The sequence below is a fragment of the Microtus pennsylvanicus genome, chromosome X, assembly GCF_037038515.1.
Source record: "Microtus pennsylvanicus isolate mMicPen1 chromosome X, mMicPen1.hap1, whole genome shotgun sequence".
NCBI lineage: Eukaryota > Metazoa > Chordata > Mammalia > Rodentia > Cricetidae > Microtus > Microtus pennsylvanicus.
In genome coordinates this window covers 127,179,708-127,204,806 of record NC_134601.1, presented here as the reverse complement: position 1 = coordinate 127,204,806, position 25,099 = coordinate 127,179,708, and the positions used below count along the sequence as shown (strand labels likewise).

The following is a 25,099-nucleotide window of genomic DNA, read 5'->3' as shown; positions in this document are numbered from 1 at the left end:
CATCAAGGAGCCTCAGCTGCAGAACTTGGGCTCTGGCTCCATTCAAGCCTCTCTGGGTGCCCTGTCTGTGACTTGATAGGCTTCTGGTCTGCCGTAAGCCAGGCTTTTCCAGGATGGGCTAGGTGCTTGAAGGGCAGCCCGTCTTCTTTATTTAGGCAGTGAAAGCAGGTGAGCCAGAAATGATCCCCCAAAACACTGGAAGGGGCGTGGAGGCCAAGTTTAGGCTTATACAACGTAAGGCTTGCTCTAGTTGCTCCCCCTTCCACCCACACTTTCCCATCATGGCTGAACCTCCAACAGAGAGGGGACAAAGTAAGGCCAATAGAGGCGGTTCCTTTTTCCTGCCCCTCCATTCATCTGTAATATCTGTACCTACCCCCACTTTTTTGGATAGCCCCTTTTCTGTCTCTTCTAAAAGTGCTTGCTGTGGCTGGAAGGATGGCTCAGGGGTTAAGAGCACTGGCTGCTCTTCCAGAGGACCTGGCTTAAGTTCCCAGCACCCACATGGTGGCTCACAACCATCTGTGACTCCAATTCCAGGGGATCCAGCCTTTCTTCTGGCTGCTGATGATACCAGGCATGCACGTGGTGCGTAGACATATATATACAGGCAAAACACCCTACCCACAAAACAAAAATAAATCTTAAATTAAAGCATAAATAAAAAATAAAAGTGCTCGTTAAACGTTCCTGGTATAGGTGCCTTGGGCTAGGTATGTGTGGCGGGGAGATGGGAGACAGGTGAGGAAGGTAGATCAGGTCTGCAGGCCACATGGGAGAGGAAGTGCCTCTTGGCTCTGCTGTGACAGAAAGGAGCAGAAGTTGTGGCAGTTAAAGGCATTTGTTGTCAGCATGTAGGATGACACATGCTGACTCAGGAGGCAGAAGCAGGAGGAACACAAGTTCCCCATAAGCATGCACTGCATAGCAAAATCCTGTCTCAAACAGCCAAGCAATCAAAGATTTTCAACTCATATCCTCCGCTTATCGGCTGGGCAATTGTGGGTAATTCACATTGCTCCTCCAAGCTTCAGTTCCTGTATCTGTACGATGAGAACAGCTACCTTGCACAGATGTTAGGGAGCTAGCATGAGTCCTGGACCATTAGAACCACATAATAAATAGTACTATTGTTATTATTTGGGTTATTGTAAGTTTGACTATGATAAAGACCAGTAATACCCGCTTATTATATTTATTATGATTATATAATACCTGTTTAGGATTTAAAGAAGGCATACCTTGGGTGAAGCCTCCTTGGTGCTTCCTAGCAATTATAAAACAAAATTTATATACTGTTGCCTGGTCTTTAAGTCTTTGGTTGTGGTCTCTTGGTTTTCTTCAAGATATAAACACAATGTGATCTTTGCCTCTTTAGTTCTGGAACAAGATATTTTAAGCGTGATAGCCTTGTACATGCCTATAATCCCAGCATTTAGAAGGCAAAAATGCCTTCTAAGATTCCCTTGCCAGCCTGGACTACCTGGTGAAATCTTATCTCAGAAAAATAATAAATATAGACAGATATTAAGTCATAAGTGTGACTCGATCTTTGCCATCATCACCACCACTAATACCATCCTTTTATTCCAGGATTGTCCGGAGTTATGTTGAACAAGGACTATAGAAAGACTAATGACCGACAACATTCTAGAAAGATCTTTTATACATAATGTATTTTTTCTGTAGAAGCATTTACCATCTTTCTTTATTCCTCAGTGTTCTGAAATTCCATAGCAACGTATCTCGATGTGGGTCTTTGTGTTGTTTTTCTTGCTGGCCTTTCATTCCTTCAGTGCTGGGAAACATTCTTATATTGTGTCTTTGAGCGTTTCCTTCCCACTGTTTCCTCCATTTTCTATTTCTGGAACCCCTATTGTTAGACGGAGGAATTCCTCAATTAATCCTCTAATTTTCTCATCTTTTCTCTTCCATCATCCTCTTTATTGTGTTACTTTGTTTCCTAAGATATCTCTTTTTTATTTTCTAATGGCACTGACATTTTTATTCTGGCTCTCACTGTTTTTCACTTCCCAGATTTCTTCAATTGTCTTTGTTCCTTCCAAATTCCTTCTTTGGTTTGTTTTCTTTGTCCATCTGCCTTCCAGGTTGGTGGTCTCCCCCACATAGCTTTGCATCATAGTGTAGGCTTTGACTGCCTAGAACTTTGTTTCCTTTGAAAATAATGAATTCTATTAAGGTTTATTTAACATGAAGCAAAATATACCTAAACTGGGGACTGGAGAGATGACTCAGCAGTTAAGAGCACCTGTTTCAGAGGCCCCAAGTTCAGTTTCCAGCACCTGCGGGGCAGTTTATAACCACCCACAACTACCGTTCCAGGGGATCTAGCTTCCTCTTCTAGCCTCTGCTAGCTCCAAGCACAAACGCAGTGCACTTACATGCAGAGAAAACATTCATACACATAAAATACAACTAAATACACCGTAAAAACAGAAGTCCTAACTTAAGTGTCTTTGCAGTAAGAAAAGCATCCATGACACTAGACAGGTGCACAGAAGCCATGCACACTCGATCTTGCTGTCGGAAGTCGGAGAGTAGAAGGAAGTTAGGGTCCCACTATTTTCCAAGGAAGATCCCATTGCTTTTAGCTCTGTTTTACCCTGTCTGCCACTGCACCTGGTGTTCTCAAATCCAAAGCTTCTCGTTGCTGGGATGGCGCTGGAGGTGGAGAGCCCCTGACTGGACAGCATTGAGGACAGCATTGCAAATCACTATTTTTAGCTTTATCCCTCACTCTGCCTTCTGAGGTGTACAGCACCTCCAAATCGTGAGCCCTGAAAGGGTTTTCTAAGTGGAATAGTTACTTCTGGTTGACACCTCAGACTTTATCTTTCTTTTCTTTTTAAAATTTATTTACTTACATTTTAATGGGACTTGGGGAGTAACAGATAAATCAGTTTATTCAACTCGTTGTGTTTAAGTGAACATTCCCTTTCTTATTCTAACCAACTCATATTTATTCGTCTTCCATGACCATATCCTCAAAGAGTTTATGTTCATGTCCATAGGGTGGGTTAAGGAGACCCTTCTCTGTTTTCCCTTCATATCTGCTTCTTCCTTCCCTCTCAGCCATAATCACAATGTTCTGAAATTGCCTTTTGAAAAGCATGATTGACACATCATCTTCTGGTGGTCTGGAGCTCTGCCTCGTTTCTTCCCATAGGCCTAGCTCGGGATCTGGTTCATAGAAGTACAGAGTGACTGTGTGCTAATGAATGCATGAGTATAAAAGCAGACCTAGCTAGCGGGAGTGACAGTCTAGAAAGAGAGCTAAGCTGGATGCAATTGCTCCTATAAGGTTAGTTTCCTAAAAGTCGAGTGCTGCTTTAAAGCTGTGTGGAAAAGAAAGTCTACCAAGCACAATTTTAGTAATGAGAAAATATACCTACATCCATTCACTACATTCAGAGGATGGTTAACTGCATCTTGACAAATCAAAGTAATGGTCATGACGAATATGCAGTTACATGGGCAAACATGTAATGTAAAAAGCCATGGAAATCATACAGTGCAAAATCATTTCTGCTACATAAAGAACTGCAGAGAATGAGAGGAATAGAAACTGTTCAGAGTGGTTGCTGCCTCTGTGATGTAATTTCACACATTTTTTCTCCTTTCCTTTTCCAAGGGTTCCTAGATTTTCTAATGTAAGAATGCATTCAGTGCACAATTTTTGCAAAAGCTGTTCAGAAGTGAATATCAGTATACCAAAAGAGCTACAAATGAAATGCCCCAATGGATAGCCTGGGAATCAATGTGTTTGTTTAGCTGCATCCTGAAGGCCTTGCCACTTGGGGCATCCCTACTCCCTAAACTGCCAAAGCAGAACCTAGCTAAGGAATCCAAAGGAGGAGAGGATCTTGGGCTCTGTGTATTACAAATCCCAATACCATGAACTATACCAAGAAACAGAGGCCTGGGCCCTAAACTTCAAAGACCCCCTCCCTATCAAGCAAGTGTATATGGGGTCAAGAAGCCATGCTCATTAGGACCCCATCCCTTCTACCCATCCCTTCTAGACCATACTCTAGGTATCTGGGACTCAATTCCCTGTCCAGATTTCTTAAGCTTACTTTTAGGGCTTGTAGTCTTATTATCCAAGTCTACTCATTAGGCCCAAAGTTAGCCTAAGGAGAAAGGGGGGCATGCAAACAGGGTATGAACATATGGGCTGATATGGGTGTGTGTATACACACATGCATACATATATACAGATAGATAGATAGATAGATAGATAGATAGATAGATAGATAGATAGATAGACAGACAGACATATGGACAGACATTTACTTCTACTGAATTTAATAAAAGTAGTGGAGTATGATTCCTGGGTCTTTGGTTCCACATGTGGACAGCCTACTCTAATTGATAAAAGCAATAAACCTTGGAGTTCTGAAGAAAGTAATTTTTGTGATTTTTGTTTGTTTGCCTGTTTTTTTTTTAAGACAGGGTTTCTCTTTGTAGCCCTGATTGTCTGGAACTCACTCTGTAGACCAGGCTGGTGGCCTCAAACTCAGAGATCCACCTGTCTCAGCCTCCCAGGCACTGGGATTTAAGTAAACATGTCAAAGCCTAAAGACTGCTTAGAATGCAACTAACACAGCTCCATCATTTTCCAGGTGAGGAAAAACATCCAGCTAGCACTATATTGATGATCGTTCTCCTAGAGTTTCTGTTGGTGTGATAGAACACCATGACCTTTGGGGGAGGAAACGGTTTATTTCAGTTTACCCTTCTACATCACAGCCCATCACTAAAGGAAGTCAGGGCAGGAACTGAGGCAGAGGCCATGAAGGAACACTGCTTTCTGGCTTCCTTCCCCTGCCTTGCTCAACCTGCTTTCCTATACATCCCAGGACCACCTGCCCAGGAGTGGCATCACCCCCAATAGCTATGCCTATTGGCCTATAGATCAATTTTTGTGGAGGCATTTTCTCAATTAAGATTCTCTCTCTTCAAGTATGCCTAGGTTTGTGTCAGATTGACAAAAACTGACTAGCATTATTGTTCCCCACATACAACATACTAAATGCTTAGTACTAGGCCTGTGAGGTAGGATGCACCCCCACTGTGGATCTTATGATGCTATGTTCTCCCAAACTAAGAAGAATCAGTCTAATGTGAGAATTGGCTAATACACTCTGCCTCAGGACTTGAACATTTCCCCAACCCCACTACCATCTTAAGAACAGTGACACATCCGAGGAATGCTTTGGAAGCAGAGATACTATAAATTGGTACATAGTAGATGCTCAATGATGGCTCATGATGATAATGATGAAGTTGAACTCCTTGAGTAGGTAGTTATCTTCCCAGGTTAGAACTTACAGTATAGCCAACTGAATAAATGTGTGCTTGTAGACCAGCCTCCCTGGAGCAGGAGATTAGTGTTAGAGGTACTGAGGGTTCTGGCTTCCATTCTGTAGGCAGCTGGGGAGTCATTCAAGTTTGGTTCCTTTGACTTGATACCTGAGAATAACAGAGCTGGGATTCCAGAAGCCATCTTGTTGCTATAGTGTGATGGAAAGTTTGAATAACTGTAATAAGTTGTGTTGTGGCCTTGGTTTTTCTATCCCTTTAAGGGGACAAAAAGGCAACAGATTGGCACCAGGTGTCAGGCACTTTGAGCCTCAAAGCCATTCCATGAAGGGAGGATTTTTTGTCACTGCCCCATTTACTGAGTGAAGACTTTGAGGTTCTAGATAGCAAGGTGACTTCTTCAGGATAATGTGGCTAGGAAGCCGTCAGACTCACTTACCACCTCGATGCTTACTTGCCCTTCCTTGCTGGAGTAAGTGTGTGTGTGTGTGTGTGTGTGTGTGTGTGTGTGTGTGTGTGTGTGTGTGCATGCTCACTCTCTCAACAGATGCTCTTCTAAAATCATCCTCTCAATGTACATATAGATCACAGTCCCCCCAAAGAAACCCTGAGATTGTATCTTGGCTCTCTCAGCTGGTGACAGAGTCTTATGTGTTCATCTCTGTGCTTTTTTCAGTTCAGCCTGGGAGAGGACCAGAGGTGTGGGGTGAAGAGGGAGGAAGACTACGTCCCAATATTCTCCCAATTCCAGGGTCCCTGATTCTCCTTTCTCTCCTCTTCTGCTCCCAGTATGACAGCTTCTCTGTCCTTACCTCCACCACACAAACGCATGTGCACACATACTAGCCGTGTGGCGGCTTGTACCGGCGTGTGTGCCTGCACAATGAACATTCTTCCCAAAGAAGAGTGAGGGGGAGGAAAATGGTCCTGGTTTTGCTCATTTCCTGGCTTTCCTCAGAGCTGGCCTTCACTCCATTCAATTTCACCCTTCTTTTGCATCTGAGGCCATGCATAATGAAAAAGGCAGCCCAGCATAGTAGAAAGGAGCACAGCGGCTGACTCATTTACCCGCTCAGCTTCATTCTCTTCAACTGGAAAATAGGCAGGTCGGACTAGGCAGTTGGCAAAGCCTCTTGTATCTTATTAATAATATGTGGCATTTGCCTGCTCGGTTCTAAAGAGCTTACTCATCCCAACAGCTCTGTGAGGATCAGTCTTATATTATTGGGGGACTGAGGGAAACTGAGGCTCACACTTAGATGAAGTAGCTTGCCTAGCTCACAGGGATGGTAAGTAGTAGAGACAATATTTGAACCTGGCTGTCTCTGGCTGCTTCTCAGAGACAGGGAGATGCGCACTCACTGTGACTGCTGCTCCCTCCTTGACCTCACACCCCTCCTGTGGCCCTTGCCTTGCTTACCTAACCAACCAGTTCTCCCTGTTGCTCCAACTGACTAAGCACTCACTGCCATGGCCTTTGCACTTGCTGTTCTCTGTACATGAATGAAACACATGTCTGTGCTTTCATGACATATGTTGGACTTCAGGGTAGGGTAGGGGAAAGAGTGGTGCACCTGTACTGACTGTTGTTTATTTCCTGATTCTCTTGCAGATCTGATGGTGAGAATTCCAGAACAGTCAGGTCAGTACCTCGCTTCTTTAGTAGTACTTGGGGGATGGGGCTGGGCTTGGGGTGGAGGGGTTTTCTGGTTATTACTTTGGGATCCATGGGCAGGGGTCAATGGCAGGGTTCTTTCCCCATTGGTATTAGAGGCTGTGTGGAATGGATGGGAGGACAGGGAGGACATGTTTGGCAGGCATAGACATGGTGTTAAAGACCGTTACTCAGTCTTTGTGGTCCAGGGAACTTGAGAGCTTTGTTGTTCAGTGCAGGGCCATGTAAGAGGCTGATCTTGGTCAGCTCCAGACCCAGGAAGTTCTCTATTTCCTTTTTCCAGGAAAGAAGGGATCAATGGATGCTAGGCTTGCCTGGTCTTATTTTCCCTCTCTATCCTGAATTCTGCCAATCTCAAGTAATGGGCCTTAGATTGACTTTAGATATGACACGTTCTAGATGTTAGAATTACATATATGATGACAGGGAAACATTTTTTTCTTGTATGCTTGGTTAAAGTTTGTAAGCTTTGGTAAGGTTTAAAGGTTACCAGCTGAGGGAGCAGAAGTAAAGCGGGACTAAGACCGGAGCTCTTTGTGTATTCCTCTGGCCCTCACCTGTCAGAAACCCCACTAAGGCAGAAGTATCAAAAACTGGGATAATGTGGGGATGGTGAGGGGGTTCAGGGTGTGGTCTAATCTTAGCACCGGGACTGGGAAATATGGATTTTGAAATGAGATGGGCCCAGGCAGTAGAGGCACACAATGGGGTAGCCAGTGCTCTCCAGCCTGCACTAGTAAACATGGCATTTTTGTCATGAGTAGAAATGGTTCGCTTAAGGACCGCTTCTTCCTTCTGAATGGATCTGTTGGAAGAATGGGCCCTTTCTTATGAACCTCGCTCACCAGGCTTTCTGGGTTGGTGAACACAGCACAAATGGGGCGCAACCCCCCACTCACTGCCTCTCAACTGTAAACCCTTGGGCTGGGCACAGCTTGGCCAACCATGTGGAACAGCACAGTTCCTGTCATGCAGGTTAGCGGGCTGGCTCAGAAGTTGCCTGTGCATTTTGAAGTCTGTCCTAGCATCTCTTGCAGGAGGTCTGGAGTGACCACATTGGTGCCCAGGTCCAAGAGGAGGGCTGTGTGTGTGTGGGGGAGATACATACTGAGGCCAGCACTGAATCAGTGAGAATGTGATGGATATAGTCAGCCCTGGTGTCTGGGCAAAAGGTCTTTGATGGCACACAATTAATCCTTGCATGCTGCCAAGGAGCATAGCCAGGCACAGCTTGTTCTAGCACTTAGGAGGGCACTTCTCTAAGAAAGGACATAGGATCTCAATGTCCTTCTTGTGAGTTTGGAGAAAGGCACCCGGTATGACCTCAGGCCCAGGCCTTCCATAGGCATCTCTGTGGATATGCCTGCTAACTTGTTGAGGAACCAGACTGAGCACATCTCTAGATGTCAGCTCCTCCCAGCTGGGGAGTTCCTGGAACCTTTAGCTCATGGTATTTAATAATAGCCATGATCATGACTCACATGATGGCATATGTTGGGCCTTTATAACTTACAGAATTTGTCAAGGATTTGTTTTATTTGATCCACCCAGTGACACTGTGGATGGAACCTGCGCTGGCCTTATCGTCTGTGTTTTCCAGTTGAGGATACAAGCCAGGATTCAAACTCCAGTCTGCTTGGCCCCAAGCCCAGATTGCTGCCTATACTATCACTATAGGCCTTCTTGACAGCTTTGTAGATGATGAGCACCATCCAAATATTAGTAATCATAATAAATATCATTGATTCTTCAGATACTAATCACTCTAAATATGATCTTTTAAAACTCACAGCAGCTGCATTAGGCATGGATTATGATGTCTGATTTACAAATGACGGAAAGGAGCTGGGCGGTGGTGGCGCACGTCTTTAATCCCAGCAGTTGGGAGGCCGAGACAGTTGAATTGCTATGAGTTTGAGGCCAGCCTGGTCTACGAGAGAGTTCTAGGACAGGCAGGGCTACATAGTGAGACCTTGTCTCAAAAACAAAACAAAGATAAACGAGGAAGAGGAGATCCCAAGAGAGTCAGTGCCTCACCCAGGGAGAGAAGATCAATGGCATAGGGTGGAATTTCTCTGATTCATATCCTGGACTCTCTGATTCTGAAGCTGGTGTTGATTTTACTCACATCTGCTTCCTGGCATGTATGCTGGGTTCATAGTCAAGGAGGCTATAGAAGTGTTGAGGAATCAGCAGGTAGATCAGACTATAGTAGTCGCTACAGGGCAGCGAAAGAGTCTATAGCAGGGGGCTGGAGAGATGGCTCAGTGGTTAAGAGCACTGACTGCTCTTCCAGAGGACCTGGGTTCAATTCCCAGCACCCACATGGCAGCTCACAACTGTCTGAAGATCAGTTCCAGGGGATCTGACACCTTCACACCAATGCACATAAAATAAAGTTAAATAAACCATAAAAATATTTTTAAAAAAAAGAGTCTATAGCAATAGCACATATACAACAAGGTCTTGTGGAACCATAGTTGGATGGGGCTCTCTGAGGATACTCTCAGACCCCACACATAACTTCTCAAGTTCACTACAATTAGGGAGTGTTTCTTGGAGCAGGTGATGTCGAAGCATGCAGGGCTGCACAGGACTGATTTCACATACGGAGAGTCCCTGGGTATAGAATCAGCATGAGAAGGAAAGCAAGGGGCGTGTTTAAAGCCATGGTCCAGTCAATTGGACTAAAACAGATGTCGGCAGGAAAGAACAACTTCTAGAGGTCAGACCCCTCATTGGGTCAAGAATGCATCACAGATCTCTTCAGGCACGTCCAGCCTTGTGACTTTATGATATGATGCTGTCATCTACAAAGTTCGCACACGAGAACTGTGTAAACTGATGTCTATAAAACAATGCAAAAAATCTCATAATAGCAGCTGGGGGGATGGCATATTTGCTTAAGTGCATGCTATGTAAGCGTGAGGGCCTCAGGCAGATACCTAGAAGCCATATAAAAAGCTGAGCGTGATGGCGTGGTCTGGTAAGCACAGTGCTAGGGAGACAGATCCCTGGAGCTTGCTGGCCAGCCATCCTAACAAATCAGTGAGAGGCCCTGTCTCAAAATAGAGAAGAGCAATTGAAAAAGACATCTGTTACCTGCCTCTGGCCTTCACACACACACAGAGACACACACACACGTCCTTGTGTACCCATGCACACATATCATCTACAAACACATGCACAACCAATCTTCTGTTTTAAGTAAGTCCATAATTTTGTGTTGGCACCATTTATAGCTATCCTGGGGTGTAGGCAGCCTATGGGCTGCAGGCTATACACACCTGAGTGACCAGGAAAGAAGGAAAGTAGACTTTGTGGCATTAAAAAAAAAGACAGTAGAAATTTTTGGATCCAAGTTTAAGGGCTCCGTTTTGGGCTATGTTGCTTTCCAGTAATTTGACTGGGCAAATCTGTTTGGCTATTGTCAAACTCCAATTTCCCCATCCAGGAAGCAGCTGCATTCATGAGTGTGTGCATACCTGGGTACTTGTGTGGCTGGAAAAGAGTTAGGTGAGTGGAAGAAATGCCAAGAAGACTAGGCCTCAGCTAGTGTGAAAACTGAATAGCAAGGCGTGAATAGAATACATGGACTGCAGACCACCCATGTTAGGGCCCAGGCTTTAGGACCGACCCCTCAGTATTGAACAGCTGGTGATGTGGCAAGGGGCAAAGATAGATGTCTGGGTTTCCTGTATATCCATCAGAATTTGTCAGCCCTAAGGGTACCTGAACCAAAGTCCAGAGTAAGACTAGCCATAGCTAAAGATCACAAAGCTTGTCAACACAGCCTGCTTCCTAGCTGTCTGACTTTTGCCATCACCACTTAAATTCTCTGGTCCTTTGTTTCTCTTTTATAAAATGGAAACAATGGTTCTGACTTCTCTGAGTTGGGGGAAGTTGAAGTAAAGCTGTGTTCAACATCAAGTAGCGACTCAACCAGTTGTGCTCCAGTCTCTCTTAAACTGACTCGTAGCTGTATGATTTAGAGTCATGCTGCAAAATGTGGACGGGGTAGAACTTAAAAACAGGCCATCGGAAGAGGCTGAATTGTTACTATCAGCAGAAGACGAGGGAGTCACAGCTGTCCCAGAGGCAGTCATGGTTGTACGAGGTCAGACTGGAAGGAACTTCATGACCCTGGGGACCAGCTGAGGTTGCTAGGCATGGAATGATAAGAGCAAGAGGAGGTGGCCTGTTGCTAGGGAAGGAGGGAGGGGGTAGGGGAGCCACTGACACCCTCTGAGCCAGGGACATCCCCATGGCAACAGAAGCCACTGATGTCTGGGGAAGTGGGAGGAGGAGCAATGACTGGCTCTGTTCCCAGAGGAGGCCTCCCACTCCGAGCCTCAGTATCCCTATCTGTCCCACTGAGAATTTGGTTTAGGTAATTTTGAAGATTCTTCCTTGTTTTGACCTCCTAGGATGACTAAGACCTTACAATCCTTCCTTGGCTCCCCCATTCCTGTATCTGAGATACTGTCAATCCCCCAGAGTGCCCCCAGCTGTGCCCAATTCTTCCCTCCCATATGCTTCCTGTTCAGCTCTGCCTGGCTGCCCACCCTGCCCAACTCTCTGTTCCTACTGCTTCCTGTGCCTCCAGCCTTGTTACTTACTGCCTGCAACCCGCTCTCTGGCTGGGAAAGGGAACACAATTCCTGTCCTGTCCAGTGTGGGAAGCCTGGCCTTCATCCACCCAGACTGCTTCCTCCATCCTAGGCTTCCTAAGTGTCCAAGGTCTGGGCCCCTCTTGCTAGCTATCCTTTGTGATCGCTGCTGCAATTATGGAGCTACTTCTAAGAGCTGGGCTCTCCACATGATACTTGGCGGGTACATTTACGGTGACGTATTGTGATTCCCCACTTTACATAAGACTGTATTCAGTAAGCTCCTGGGATTTGTCTGCGGTCCTTCTGGTAGCTTGTGGTGGATGTAGGTTTAGAGCTTGCCTCTGGAGCATTCCTTCTACTCCTAGCCTGGGGTGCAGGTGTGACTTCTCATTTTGAGCAGCAGCCCTACCAAGTGATGGCACTTTACATGTAGCCTCTCGTTTCATCTTCACTGTCATCTTAAAGGCTGTATATTGTTGTTGTTTTGCAAAGGTGCTAAGGCTTCAAAAGCTAAGATAATTTGCCCCATGGTAAAAGTTAAGGTGGGAATCTAGCTCATCCGATTCTGTAATCAGCACAGTGTCATGGGTTTTACCTGATTGCTTTCCTGAAACATATTCGGCATTCACTCAACAGGCCTGTGTTGGACAATCTGGGAGTAGGGGGACACAGAAGGAGGTAATTGCGGACCCCTGCCCTTGGGGGCTCTTAGTCTAGGGTTGCTACAGACAAAGATAAGCTAAGAATGTGATAACGAGGTGGACGGCGAGTGTATAAGAACAAAAATCTGGAGGGATTGATCTGGCTTCAGATGACAAGACAGAAGGTAGGACCAAGGGGAGCTGGGTAATTTTCCCAAAGGAGGAAATTTTTCTGGAAGCTCCGGAGATATGAGATAGGGCAAGTGGTTCCTCTTCTCCCCTTACTCTCTGGGTTTCCCTGCCTCCTCTTGGCCCAGCCCCCGGAAGTGGGTGACCCCTAAGCTGGCAAAGTGTCTGGTTGGCACCAAAATAAACTTGCCTTCCCTCTCTTCCCCTCCCCTTGCCTCTGTCCCCTCTGTCCTGGCTTTAATTAGCAGCCCTAGGGATGAGTCACTTGGCAGCTGGGGAGGGAGGCTATGCAGAGCCCAGTTAAGCTTCGACTCTTGCCCTGAGCCTTACAGGCACCACTGTGTTCATATGTGTGGGTGTGTATTGCTGCATGTCAGGAAGGCTCTGCGTCATTGCTGCTGAGATGAACACAGGGACAACTTTGCATGCTGCTTCGAGGCCATGCATGTCAGGGTGTCTGCACGTAAACATATCTGGTGGTTGCTGCATTTGTCTCTGCGTGTCAGTGTCTGTGTGTGTGAATGTCTGCCTGTAGTGTGTGGCTGTGATAGCAAGTGTTAGGAAATGAGGAGGAGCTTTTGGGCAAACAAACACAAATTTCATAATAATTGCAGTCACTTATCCTGACATAAGTGTTGTTATGTTTTCCCTTATACAAGCTCTGCGCTTGTATCCCCAAATTTCACTTGTCTTAGTTTGGGTACATTGTGTTGCAGGGAACAGAAGCTTGCCTGTGCTAGCTCAGAAATAGAGAGGGGAGGGGTATAATGAGGTTACTTCTCACAAAATTAAGAATAGTAAATGAATGATAGCCATGCTTTTCACCAGCCAAAATCAAGACCAGAAGTCAGGGACAAGATTGCTCTTTGGTAGAATACAATTAAGATTTGAAAAAAGAAAAAAAAAAGATTGCTCTTTGGATCACTTGTGGATCTTTTGGGCCTGTGTCTTGTCTTGATCCCTCATAGCTTGCCTGACCCCTCTCATCTCTTTTTTGGTGATTATTCTCTGTGGCTTCCTCTGCTGCTGTGCACCCTAGCATGGTCGCAAACCTGGAAGCTTTGTGATTTAAGGTCCCTATCATCTAACTGCAGAGATCCTTTCCAGCCTCTGGTAATACAAGACAGCAAGGTGGGTTTCTGTTCTCTTGGAAATGGATGAGGGTAGAGAGGTAAAGTACTTAGATCTTGGTGTTTCTTCTGTACTCAGCAGAGTTCTTATGTGCACCAAAGTCAGGTCAGGAGCTGGGCATGGTGACACACACTTGTAATCCCAACCCTTGGGTGGCAGAGGTAGGTGGATCTCTGAGTTCGAGGCCAGCCTAGTCTACAGAGAGAGTTCCAGCACCACTGGGGCTACACAGAGAAACCTTGTCTCTAAAAGCAAGCAAACAAACAAACAAACAAAAACACACAAACAAACACAAACAAAAATCTGAGCCTGGGGATACTCCATGCAGGCACTTATGATGTTAAGATTGCCCATCCGCCCAGTTTTTGGTTCTTACTTATTTCCAGGTGACCTTTGTTCTCTGTTTTCAAGTTCCATATTCTTATATCAAAACACACTATTTTATCTAAAACCATTTTTCACTTTTTCCTGTGATGTTTGTGTTGAACCCAGGACCTCATGCATGTTAGGCATATGCTCTATTCCTGAGCTATCTTGTTTCTTTATTTTAAGTCAAACACCTTTTAAAGCTGTTTTGTTTTTTGTTTTGAGACAAGAGTCCCACTATGTATTTCTGGCTAGTCTAGAACTCTCTTTGTAGACCAGGGTGGTCTTGAACTGAGGTTGAGAGCACTTCTGAGTGCTGGGATTAAAGGCATGTGCCAGCCCAAAGCACCTTTTAAATGCATGGTGCAAATTACCATTGCTACCAGTTTGTGGCAATTTTCATAGCCTCACAACAACTGGCATAGTGTTACTGATGGTGCAGTTGCTACCAAGCTTGTGGTTGCTTTAGGGATTTTTCTGTTTTATTAGTTCAGTGACTAAATTTATGGTTATTTGTAGTATATAATTACAGAGATACATTATCAATATTACCAGCGTGACGCTTGAACTTACTTTTCCATTAGTACAAACCCTGCAGTTTTTACATTAATTACAGAGGGAATTAATTAATGACCTCTTGGACAAGTTTTCACCTATTAGTAAAGAGTTAGGAACCGGCTGTGCCAGTAATGACTGGTCTCTAGATGTGAGGGCAGTGACCACAGCTCTGGACTTGGCCCTGACCTAGCATCCTCTGGCTGAAACTAGAGTCTTCCTACCACGTCATCTGGGGCCTTCTGGTTCGATTCCAGCATGTAAAGGATGCTGTTGTTCTTCTAATAAATATGACCATCCTATTATTACTGGTAAGTCTGAGTGACAGATTATCCAAGGCTCAGGCAGAGTCCATTTCAACTCCTCTTCCAACTCCTCTTCTTCCTTTGTTTTCTTGTTCCAAATATTAATTATTGCTTTGGTTCTGAAAATATCTGCTGAATTTCAGGTAGTGTTAGGGAAACTTGACACACATTATCTTTAATTTGTGTGGCCATTATGACAGGTGGGAGACATAACTAGAGGAGGTAAAGTGACTTGCCCAAATCATTAATCTATTCATTCATACATTTTTTATGTCATTGGAGGATAATTTATATAGTACCTACTGACACCAGTTGACTGATAGGATGGTGCATAGTAGAGTGATGGGCCTCGTGCTGGACCCCACTGTCTAGTTAGGAAGCATAGGAGTACCCACAATAATAAGAGAAGTGTGTCCCGTGGGAGCATCAGGGAAGTGTGCCTAACCCAGCCTGAGGGTCAGGGAAGATACCCAAGCTGACATCCAAACTGAGACTTGGAGGATGAGTAGACGCTATCTGAGAGAGGTGGGAGCTGTGTGAGACGAAATGGACAGCATGCAGGCCAGGCATGTGCGAGGGCTGCTTAGCACCTGCCTGGGCGAGGGATTCAAGCTTCATGTGCAGTGGGAGTGAACTGTTAGGAGAAAGGGTCTGCAAATAGAAAAGTTTACCTGAGGAGGCCGGTGCTGAGGCCCTGGTCCAGTTGTACCCACTGAATTGCAGTGACTTCAGTGCCCTCTAGTGTCCACTGGCCCATCTTGCAGCTTCCTGGGCTGTGTTCATTGTCTCCCAGCAACATGTATAACCAGGTTGACCTGTGCTAGGTGCTGGGGACACTGGGCTCAGTGGGACACCTATTCTTGAAGATTTCCCAGTTAAGTAGATGAAGCATGAGCAGTATTGTGAGGTGAGCAGGGTGGGAGGACACTAGGGAGGTGATCCACCCTGCCTAAGTGGGACCAGGGCACGTTCCCAGAGGACACTGCTTCTAGCTGACTTTAGAAGAACAAGGAAGTGCTGTTTAGGAGGGGAGGTGATTGTGGGGGCCCAGAGGGAGAGTACTGGTTAAGACAGGCATGGAGCAGCTGCATGTGCCTGAGAATTAGAAGTAATTCTGTCCAGGGGAGGTGCAGGTGGGGACAATGTGGTCCAGATCTCTAATCATAGTACTGAGAATGTGCAGGCGGCAGGAGCTCAAGTTTAAGGCCAGCCTGGGCTACGAGGCAAAACCCCATCCCCCCCCCAAATGGAGGAAGACCCAGATTAGCTGACGGTGAGAGAGAGGGACAAGGTCACTGAAGGATCCACGGGACGTCCCCCACTGCTAGCTCATTTACGAGGTATTTAAAGCGTGGGATCATGGCCAAAGCTGACAAAAGCTGCAAAAGTAATGTTTCCTGTAGAATCCTTCTCATCCTATTCCAGGGGCTTTAGAGATACTCCATCCATGCCTATCCATGAACTACAGACTTCCGAAATAATCCTAGTATAAGCAAGAAACCCCTATCATGGCCTCCAGGGATTTGCAAGATTGAACCCTTTCTGCATCTCTGTCCTCATACGTATCTTTCAATGAAGTTTTCACTCAGCCACGTTGGCCTCTTGGAAGTTCCTGGAAGTGGCATCTTGGGCCCTTTCTTCTGTACAGAATTCTTTCTGCTTCCTGTCTCCACATGAACAGAATGTCTCCTCTCAGTTAGACATAAGCATCCTGAAGACAGGACATACTGTACTTTTAGAACCCAGCACCGTGCCTAGTCCATAGTATGTATCTGTCGAATGAAGTGCTCACCAGTGCCCTGTGGCTGGATTAAACTCCTCACTCTGAATTCGTTCAGCCCCTGGTGAGTCATCATAAATTTATGTAACTTGTGTAGATAGGTCTGAATTACACAAAGGCTCCAGTTCATTAACAGGTGTTTCCCTAGAATTCTTCCTCATCTCTGAAGCAAACGTGCTCTGGCCAAGTCCCCCACCCCCACCCCATGGCCATTGGGAGAAGGGTCAGATGCTCTTACTCCAGCAGCAACTCTTTCATCTTCATGTGCATACTTGGGCTTATGGAATCTTGAGAAGCACCTGGCAGGTAAGCCAGGTGTAGTGGCACGTGCCTATAATTCCGGTACTCAGCGAGCTGAGACAGGAAGATTGGTGTGAGGCTGAGGTCAGTCTGGGCTACATAACGAGTCGCAGGCCAGCCAAAGGCTATGTGGCAAGACCACGTTTCAAAAATGACAAATGAATAAACACCCTTGTGAGGTAAGCAGAGCATGGCAGGGTAGCACATACCTGAAATCCCAGTACTTGGGAGACTGAAGCAGGAGAATTATAAATTTGAGGTAAGCCTGGCGACATACATAGCAAGACTGTTTCAAACAAACAAAATCAAACCTATGGAGTAGGAAATTGTCATTTCTATAAAAGCCGAACTGAGTCTCACGGGATATGCCCAGGTAAATGGTTGCATTGAACTCTACTAGACTCCACAGTGAAGACTCTTGGAATCCCCAGAGAGTAGAACAGGCCTGACTGAGGTCACACATTATCAGCCTTTCAGACTACAATTTCTTGTCCTCAACCCCTGTCAGGCATGAGGAAGAACTGGGCCAGATGTGAAACAGCTGCAGGAGCTGGGAGAGTTGTCCAAGAAAAGTAGACAAAGCAGAGGTTGTGATGAGGGCTTGAGCACCCAGTAATAGGAGATGGGCAGAGAGAGGGGAGGCTTCAGAGGTCCCACAGATGCCAGGTTCGTGGTGGTTCAGAGGGCCTCTCTCTTCCTAGCAGCCTTGGCGTTCTTCAGATGAGCCAGTTGTCCTGGTAGGGAGGCAGGAAGGTTGGCCTGTGGCCTGTCAGCTCCTGTTTCTTCTAGATCACTGAGCACACTGGCGCTCCCCAGGAGCCTTCTGCTCAGAACAGCCAGGAGCCTGGGCTCTGGGGCCATGAAAGGCTAGGATGCTGTAACTGTTACCCCTTTTTTTTTAGAACACACCCATCTTTCAGCCCCCCCAATTCTGTTTCTCCAGTGCTCCCCATGTAGAAAGTAGAGAGTGCCGTGGTGGATAGGCAGGTGCCAGACGCCCAGCTGTGCTCTGTTGTGTTGACTTTGCTGAGATTGTGCTCCTTTCCGGGTTTCTGTGGTTGGACCTGTAGATTCAGGCTGCATAGTCTTGATGGAGGAGCAACCTCTGGATTATAAATGGCGGGTGTACGGTCGTGTTTTTCTCTTTGGGATTTTTTTTTTTATTTTGAGAGTTTACTATAGTCATAAAGAATATTCAGGGCCATATCCTCATATCCGAAACTGGGTGATTTGAATTTTACAGTAAATGTGCTGCAGCGGAGATGTTTGTGAGAAGCCTCTGCTGAAAGATCTCTGTATGCACAAAGTAGGAATGGACCTGAGGTTCCAGGTTCCAGCTTTTGGAATATCCAAATTAAGCCCTAATCTTGGGGTTCTGCCACTACTGCCAAGCTTCGTGTCTCAATTTTCTACAGCGGGTATTCAAATAGACCCCGTGACACAAACTTCTCAGGATGAGACAAGTTGCCTGTGGGGATAACAGCGATGCACAGGGGGGCCCAGACCCAAGTTTGACCATGAGGACTAAGAGAGCTCTCTAAACTGCTTCCTCTTGTGAGGAATTCCCAGCCCCTGGAGAGCAAGGAAGGAGTAAAGTTTCCAATTGCAGCCTGGCCTGCAGCCCAGCTGGCCTGGCCCCTCCTCTTTGACTCCTCCTTTTAGGGAAGGGCTGAGGAAGAAGAGGTGGGAATAGCGACGGGGTGGCACTGGCAGGGAATAGGGAGGGGGCTGCCCCTGGGACTGGTCCAGACTCATGGAACCCCCCTGGAGGAGCAGCAGGTAGGAACCTGGGCCACTTAGCCTGACCCCCCTCCCTTCCTGCTCAGACCTGGCCTGATGATTCAGCCGCCTTCTGGCTTCCTGGTTTCTGGCTCCCTTTTTGTATTCTAGAAGGCCTTTGGTTTAGGAGAGGAAGCCAGCTTGAGTGGGTGAGTCTGTGGGCATCTGAAAGCCAGCTCGCTCAGGACCTTGGAGCATCAAGCAGTAAGTCAGTGGTTCGTGAGAGTTGACCTCCGTGACTGTCCCGATGTTAGCTGCCCACACCCGGCAGCCTGTGTACTTCAGCCACTGACATTCTGATGCCAACATTCCAGCAGCCTGAGGGTGTCTGAGGCTGGCACATAGAGGGTACTTGAGAAATGGCCACTCTGCTGATGATGGCTATTGAGAGCTCAGATGAGACTTCTCACATGGGAAGCTAGAGTCTCTGTAAAGATGTGGGCACCCTCTGACTTGTACCAAGTTAGAGAATGGGCAGCTGGGCTGACTTTTACTGGGGCTCTTGAATGGCCAATACTGACCATCTACCTTTAGGGACTTGTGGAGACAGAGGCTGGCTGACTTGGAGGGGCAGGCTCCACTTTCAGCTTGTCCTGGCTATGGCCACTTGATATGACATCCCCCCCCCAGAAACCACACTGTGTTGGACAAGGCAGGGATAAGGCCCTTAGCCCCCCTACTTACTGTCCCTCCTCTTCCCTCTTGCCATTCTCTGGACTTTAATCACATCTAGCAGGTGCCAGAGGGGCCTTTAGACTGTGCACTGGAGGTGGGGGGTGGGGTGCAGCAGAGGGGTGGACTGTGGGCCCAGCCTTGGGATGTGTGGGGGACAATAATGGCCTTGGAAGCAAAAGACTCCTTGGAACCACCCTGTCCTCTACCTTGCCTGCCCTTTCGCCCCGAGCTCTGAGTCCTATCCTGTCACCAAGACCACTGAGATCCTGTCAGCCTTCTCTGCCCTCAGCGCTCCCCCCCCCACCCCGCTCTGGCACTCTCTGGCTCTCCCTGTGTTCTTTCTGTGTCTTTTGTCTAGCCCTTCCTCTTTCTCCTTTTCTGTCTCTTTCGGTTTCTCTCTGTCTTTTCCTCTGCTCCTTCAGTGCTCCACCCTACCCTAACCTACCCCAGGCCCCTTCTTTGGGGTTCCCCTCCCCTCCCTTCCTCTAAGGGGAGTCCTTGTACTCCCCACACATCTTTTCCTTCTCTTTCACCTCTCTCTGCTTTCCTTCCTACCTTCCCCTGTGCTGTCTGCTGTGAGGAGGGCTCCTTTTCCCTTCCCTGCTGTGGTGTCCCAGCGTCTCTCAGTGACCCAGGTTCCCACGGAGTCACCTGGAACACAGGAGGCCCAAGCCTGGCTCTTGTCTCTACTGCCCCCTGTTGTCATTGTGTTCTGTTTGTGGTTGAGTGCTGTCCTCTCTTTCTTGACTTTGTGGTTTTTTCTTTTTCCTTCCTTCCTTCCCTCCCCCTTTCTTTCCTCCCCCTTCCTCCTTCCCTCTATTCTTTCCTCCTCCTTCCCTCCCTCCCCTCTCCTTCCATGTCTCCTTCCCTCCTTTTCTCCTTCCCTTTCTTTCCTCTTCCTCCTCCCTTTCCTTTTCTTCCCTCTCTCCCTCCTTCCCTGTCTTCCCATTTCCCATCATGTCTTCCTTTCTGTCCTCCCTCCCTCCAACCCCCCTCACTTTCCTCTCCTCTGAGCCTTCCCTTTCTCCATCCCCCACCTACTCTTATCCCCTTGTCCCCATTGCCCTCCCTGCCCCTCCCCTCCTTCCCTGTCTCTTTCTCTGTCTCTCTTTCCCTGTCTCTCACTGTCTCTCAGGTCCACAGCGTCTCACACTCTCCACCAGTATTGCTGTCCTACTCAGGCCCTTGACTCCATGAAGCTAACCCCCTCAGGCAGGCTGGCAGAGAGCAGGTAAGAGCTAGACCTAACTCTCCCCCAATCCTTCCCCTCCCAAACCAATATGCACCATCATTGCCAGACACCCCCAACCCCTGCCCCGTGTCCCTTAGTCCCCAGAGTGACTGTCGAGTGGTTGTCTGAATGTCTGAGGAGAATATCTTGGGAGAGCAGGTCTGGAGACTAAAGAGGACCTTTGGAATCTATTTGTACTTTATTCTTTTTTAAAAAAGAAAGAAAGAAAGAAAGAAAGAAAGAAAGAAAGAAAGAAAGAAAGAAAGAAAGCAATTCATGCCTAGAGGCCAGTCTCCATAGCTGGGAGTGGTTGGTCTTGGAATATGTGACATTTGAAGAATGTTCTGAAGTATGAATAGGAGTTTGCCATTTGAGTAGACTGTGGAAGGATGTTTAGGCAGAGGGAAGGATCTGCCTACATTTTTGGAGAAGAGTATTATTTCCAAGTTAATCTGAAATCCTGTTTTATATCTCTGATTAGAATTCAAGAAGAGGAAGTATTAAGAGAAAGGGAGGCCCCAGCAATGTGGTGCCTTACACCTTGGTCCCAATACTCAGGAGGCAGAGGCAGGCAGATCTCTGTGAGTTCAAAGCCAGTCTGGTCTATACAATGAGTTCAAGACTAGCTGGAACTACACAGTGAGATCCCACCTCAACAAACAAATGAAAGACCTTACATTTAAAAAGAAGTAAGAATGGAATTTATAGATTATATACAATAAATTAATTTAGGAGACCATTACATTTCACAACTTATGAGGTATGTCCATAGGGGTTCTGGAAAAACATAGTTTCCAGCGCCATTTATTTATTGACTGATTGATTATGATGTTGGGAATCGAACTTAAGACCTCACTCACGAGTGCAAGGCAAGCATTGTACCACTGAACTGTAGTCCCAGCTCTCCCAGTGCTTTAATTAGAAAGCAAGGCAGGTTAAATTACACTAACTATTCCACTTAAGACGCTAGAAAAAGAACAACACAAAGAAAACAGAATACATTAATTACTGTAGATGAAGCCAGAAATCAATGAAAAATAAAAGTTTTGATCCTCTGGCAGATATGATTGGGGAAAAAGCAAAGAAAATGTAGTCAAAATAAGATTTTTAAAAAAGGGTTTACCATAAATTATGAAGAGATTTTTAAAAAGTTATAAGAAAATGCTGTGTGTGTTTGTGTGTGTGTGTGTTTATACCAAGAAACATGAAAATGTAATTTCATTGGGTGATTTTCTAGAAACTGTAAATTACTGAAACTACCTATAAAAGGGTAAAAAAAATCCCACTTGGAATAGAATGGAAAAGTGAGAAATAAAATGAAAAAAAAAGTGGTCAATTTTTTTCTCTTGAGGAATAATACCATGTCCAGCTGTTTTTTTTTTTTTTTGTAGGTTCTGGAAGTTCTATTAAATCTGGCAAGGTCAGCTAATAAGAAAAGATAGCCATCTTCCCAGTTCATGACATAAGACTAGGCACCTGGCCATTCAGTGGCATACCTGCAGTCCCCACTACTCAAGAGGCTGAGGCAAGAATGTTGCCTTAGCCTAGGAGTTGGAAGTGATCAGCCTGGGCAATATAGAGAGACCCTTTCTCAAAAACAAAGCAGAACAGGGCTGGAGATAAAGCTAAATGGAAGAACACAAAACTCTGGGTTTTTAATCCTCTCTCCCACACATACACAATTATATGTCAGTGAGCAACTGTTTATCATTTGCTATCTATCAGAACTAGGAATTAGATGCAGGGATTTATGCGTGTTAGATTGAACTGTGTCTCCAGCCAATTTTCCCTTTATCTTACTAAGTTACTTGAGAAATCCTAGAAACCACTAATGTTGTCCAGGCTGCGCTCAGTCTTGTGTTTCTACTGCCTCTACCTCCTGAGTTCTGGGATTTCAGACTTTTGACCCCAAACCTGATGTAACAAATATTGTAATAGAATATTATTAAATAGGATCCATTAGCGTATTAAAAGTAGATCTTTCTTGCGTTGGTGGCTTAGGTTTTTAATTCCAGCACTTGGAATGGAAGATAGAGGCTCAAGGTCAGATTTGACTATGTAACAAGTTTGAACCCAATTTTAGAGAGGGAGGGAGGGAGGGAGGGACAGAGGGAGGGACGGAGGGAGGGAGAGAGAGAGAATATCTTAACAAATAAAGGCTTCCTAGGATTGTAGGGATTGTTCAGTGTTCAACATTAGGAACCCTGGTGGCTGGCTGGATGATCCAGTGGTTAAGAACAGTAACTGCTCCTCCAGAGGACCTGGGTTCAATTGCCCATACCCACATGACAACTCACTAATTTCTGTAACCCACTTCCAAGAGATGCAGTGCCCTCTTCTGGATTCCACAGGCACCAGGCATGCACTTGGTGCACAGACATACATGCAAATAAAACACCCATATACATTAAAATAATGATAGTATAATGACAATAACAAATGATAATGATAAATGTTAGGAACTCTGTTAGTGTAATTTGTTGCAATATTTTTCCTTTATAGGAAAGATGATTTCATTTCTTTATTAATGCTGGAAAATGTTCTGATAAATTTACATTATATTCTCTTGCTAAAATGGAATAATTTGTTACACAGCAAAAGATAGCTAATACATTAAGCTAGGAATTAGTGAAAACTTCCTTAACTTGGTAAAGGTTTGTTTTTATCAGAAATCAGAGATAATCATTAGTTGTAAAAATGAAGCACTTAATACACTTCCATTAAATTGAAGAACAAAGTAAGAATGATTGCTATCACTATTATTTAATAATTTTTGGAAATTTTAAATAATGGGATTTCTTTCATTGAATTTGTTATTTGACAAGTTCATACATGTGTATATTTTTTTCCAATTATAAATAATGAGATTTAAAAAGAAATGAGTAGTGTAAATATTAGAATGACTCATAATTAGCATTATCTGAAGATGATATAATTGTCTAATTAGTCAAAGAGAATAAAATGAAAATTTCTTTCAACTACTAAGAAATTCCAATGTGATAGGTACGTACAGGGCAAATATGTACCCAAAACATTAGCATCTCTAAATAACAGTAGACTCTAAAAGATGTAATAGAAAAATATGCTTTTCACAGTATTAAAAAACAATCTACAAACTCCCTAGAAATTTACATGAAACAGGAAATTGTTTTGGAGAGGGCTATAAATTTTTATTGAAGGTTGTAAGACTTGACTACATCAAGGGTTATCTTCTATTTGAGGAGGAAAATGTTCAGTATGATAAACAATCATATTTTCCCCAATTTGATCAAAATGGTCAATGTACTTGTCATAAAAATTCAGTGATATTTTATTTGGTATTGAGCAATTATATTTTAAAGCTCATTTAAAAGAGTAAATATTCACTAAGAATTTTTTGAAAAAGAGGAATAATGTAGGACATTCACCCATTAAATGTACCCAGATCTTACCAAAGAGTGCATTAATGGACTAGATGACTCAGTAGTTAAGAGCTCTGGCTGCTCTTGCAGAGGGCCTAGTTCAATTGTGAGCACATGGTAGCTCACAACCGTCCATAACTCCAGTTCTAGGGGGTCCAATACCCTCCTCTGACCTTCATAGGCACCAAGCATACATGTGATGTGCAGTACACATAAAATAATAAAATAAATAAATCTAAAAGAAATTTAAAAGACTGCAGTAATTACAAATATTTTATCTTCACAGAAATAGAGGAATATATAAATAAGACAAAGTAGGGAGTTTAGATGCAAACCCACATGTTGAAATGTAAGATCCATTTTTGATGAAAAAGACATTTTAGACCAGTAACACATATGAAAATATGCTTTTAGGATTAACAGAAGAAACTCTGGAATATTTTAAGTATAATATTAAGATACAGAAGGTCTTGCAATTTGAGACTTTAAAACCTAGAAGACAAAGCCTGGTGCAGTGAGTGGTGCATGCCCTTAATTCCAGCACCTGGGAGGCAGAGGCCAGCAGGTGAGTCTCTGTGAGTTCCAGGTCAACCTGGTCTAGATAGTATGTAGGACAGCCAGGGCTACTTAGTGTGACCCTGTCTGGAAACAAACAAACAAACAAAAAACCAAAACAGAATCTAGAAGCTAAGCCAGCTGTGATGGTGCCTGCCAGTAGTCCCAGATACTCAGGAAACTGAAGCATAAGAATTACTTGAAATCAGGAGTTGAAGGCTAGCAGGAGCTACACAGTGAGCTACCTTCTCAAACAACAAAACCCAGAAGCCATAAAATAATGTTTTTCTTCATTAACATTTAAAACTGATGAAAGATACTGTATCCAAAGTTAAGACAGTAGAAAGAAACTACATAGATGTAGATATCAGGTAAAATGCTGTTATCTCTGTCTAAATCTAGGTTGTGTCCTCAAAGTCAATAAGAAAAAGATAACAACCTATTTACAATGGAGAATTAGGTCAGCCAGCCGTGGTAGATTTTTACCTGTAGTCCCACCGTTCAGGAAGCTGAGACAAGAGGAAATGTATGAGTTTGAGACCCACCTGTGCTACCTAGTG

The 25,099-nt window shown here is 45.0% G+C and overlaps 1 protein-coding gene across 2 annotated transcripts in view; it reads left to right on the top strand.

The window, feature by feature from the left end:
- Window positions 1–25,099, top strand: part of Iqsec2 (IQ motif and Sec7 domain ArfGEF 2) — a 78,470-nt gene that overhangs the window by 13,033 nt on the left and 40,338 nt on the right. For both annotated transcript variants that reach the window (XM_075958396.1, XM_075958395.1), the window contains exon 2: window positions 6,956–6,985. In XM_075958396.1, coding sequence (XP_075814511.1) covers window positions 6,956–6,985 — 30 coding nt within the window. The remainder of the gene's footprint in view (window positions 1–6,955; window positions 6,986–25,099) is intronic.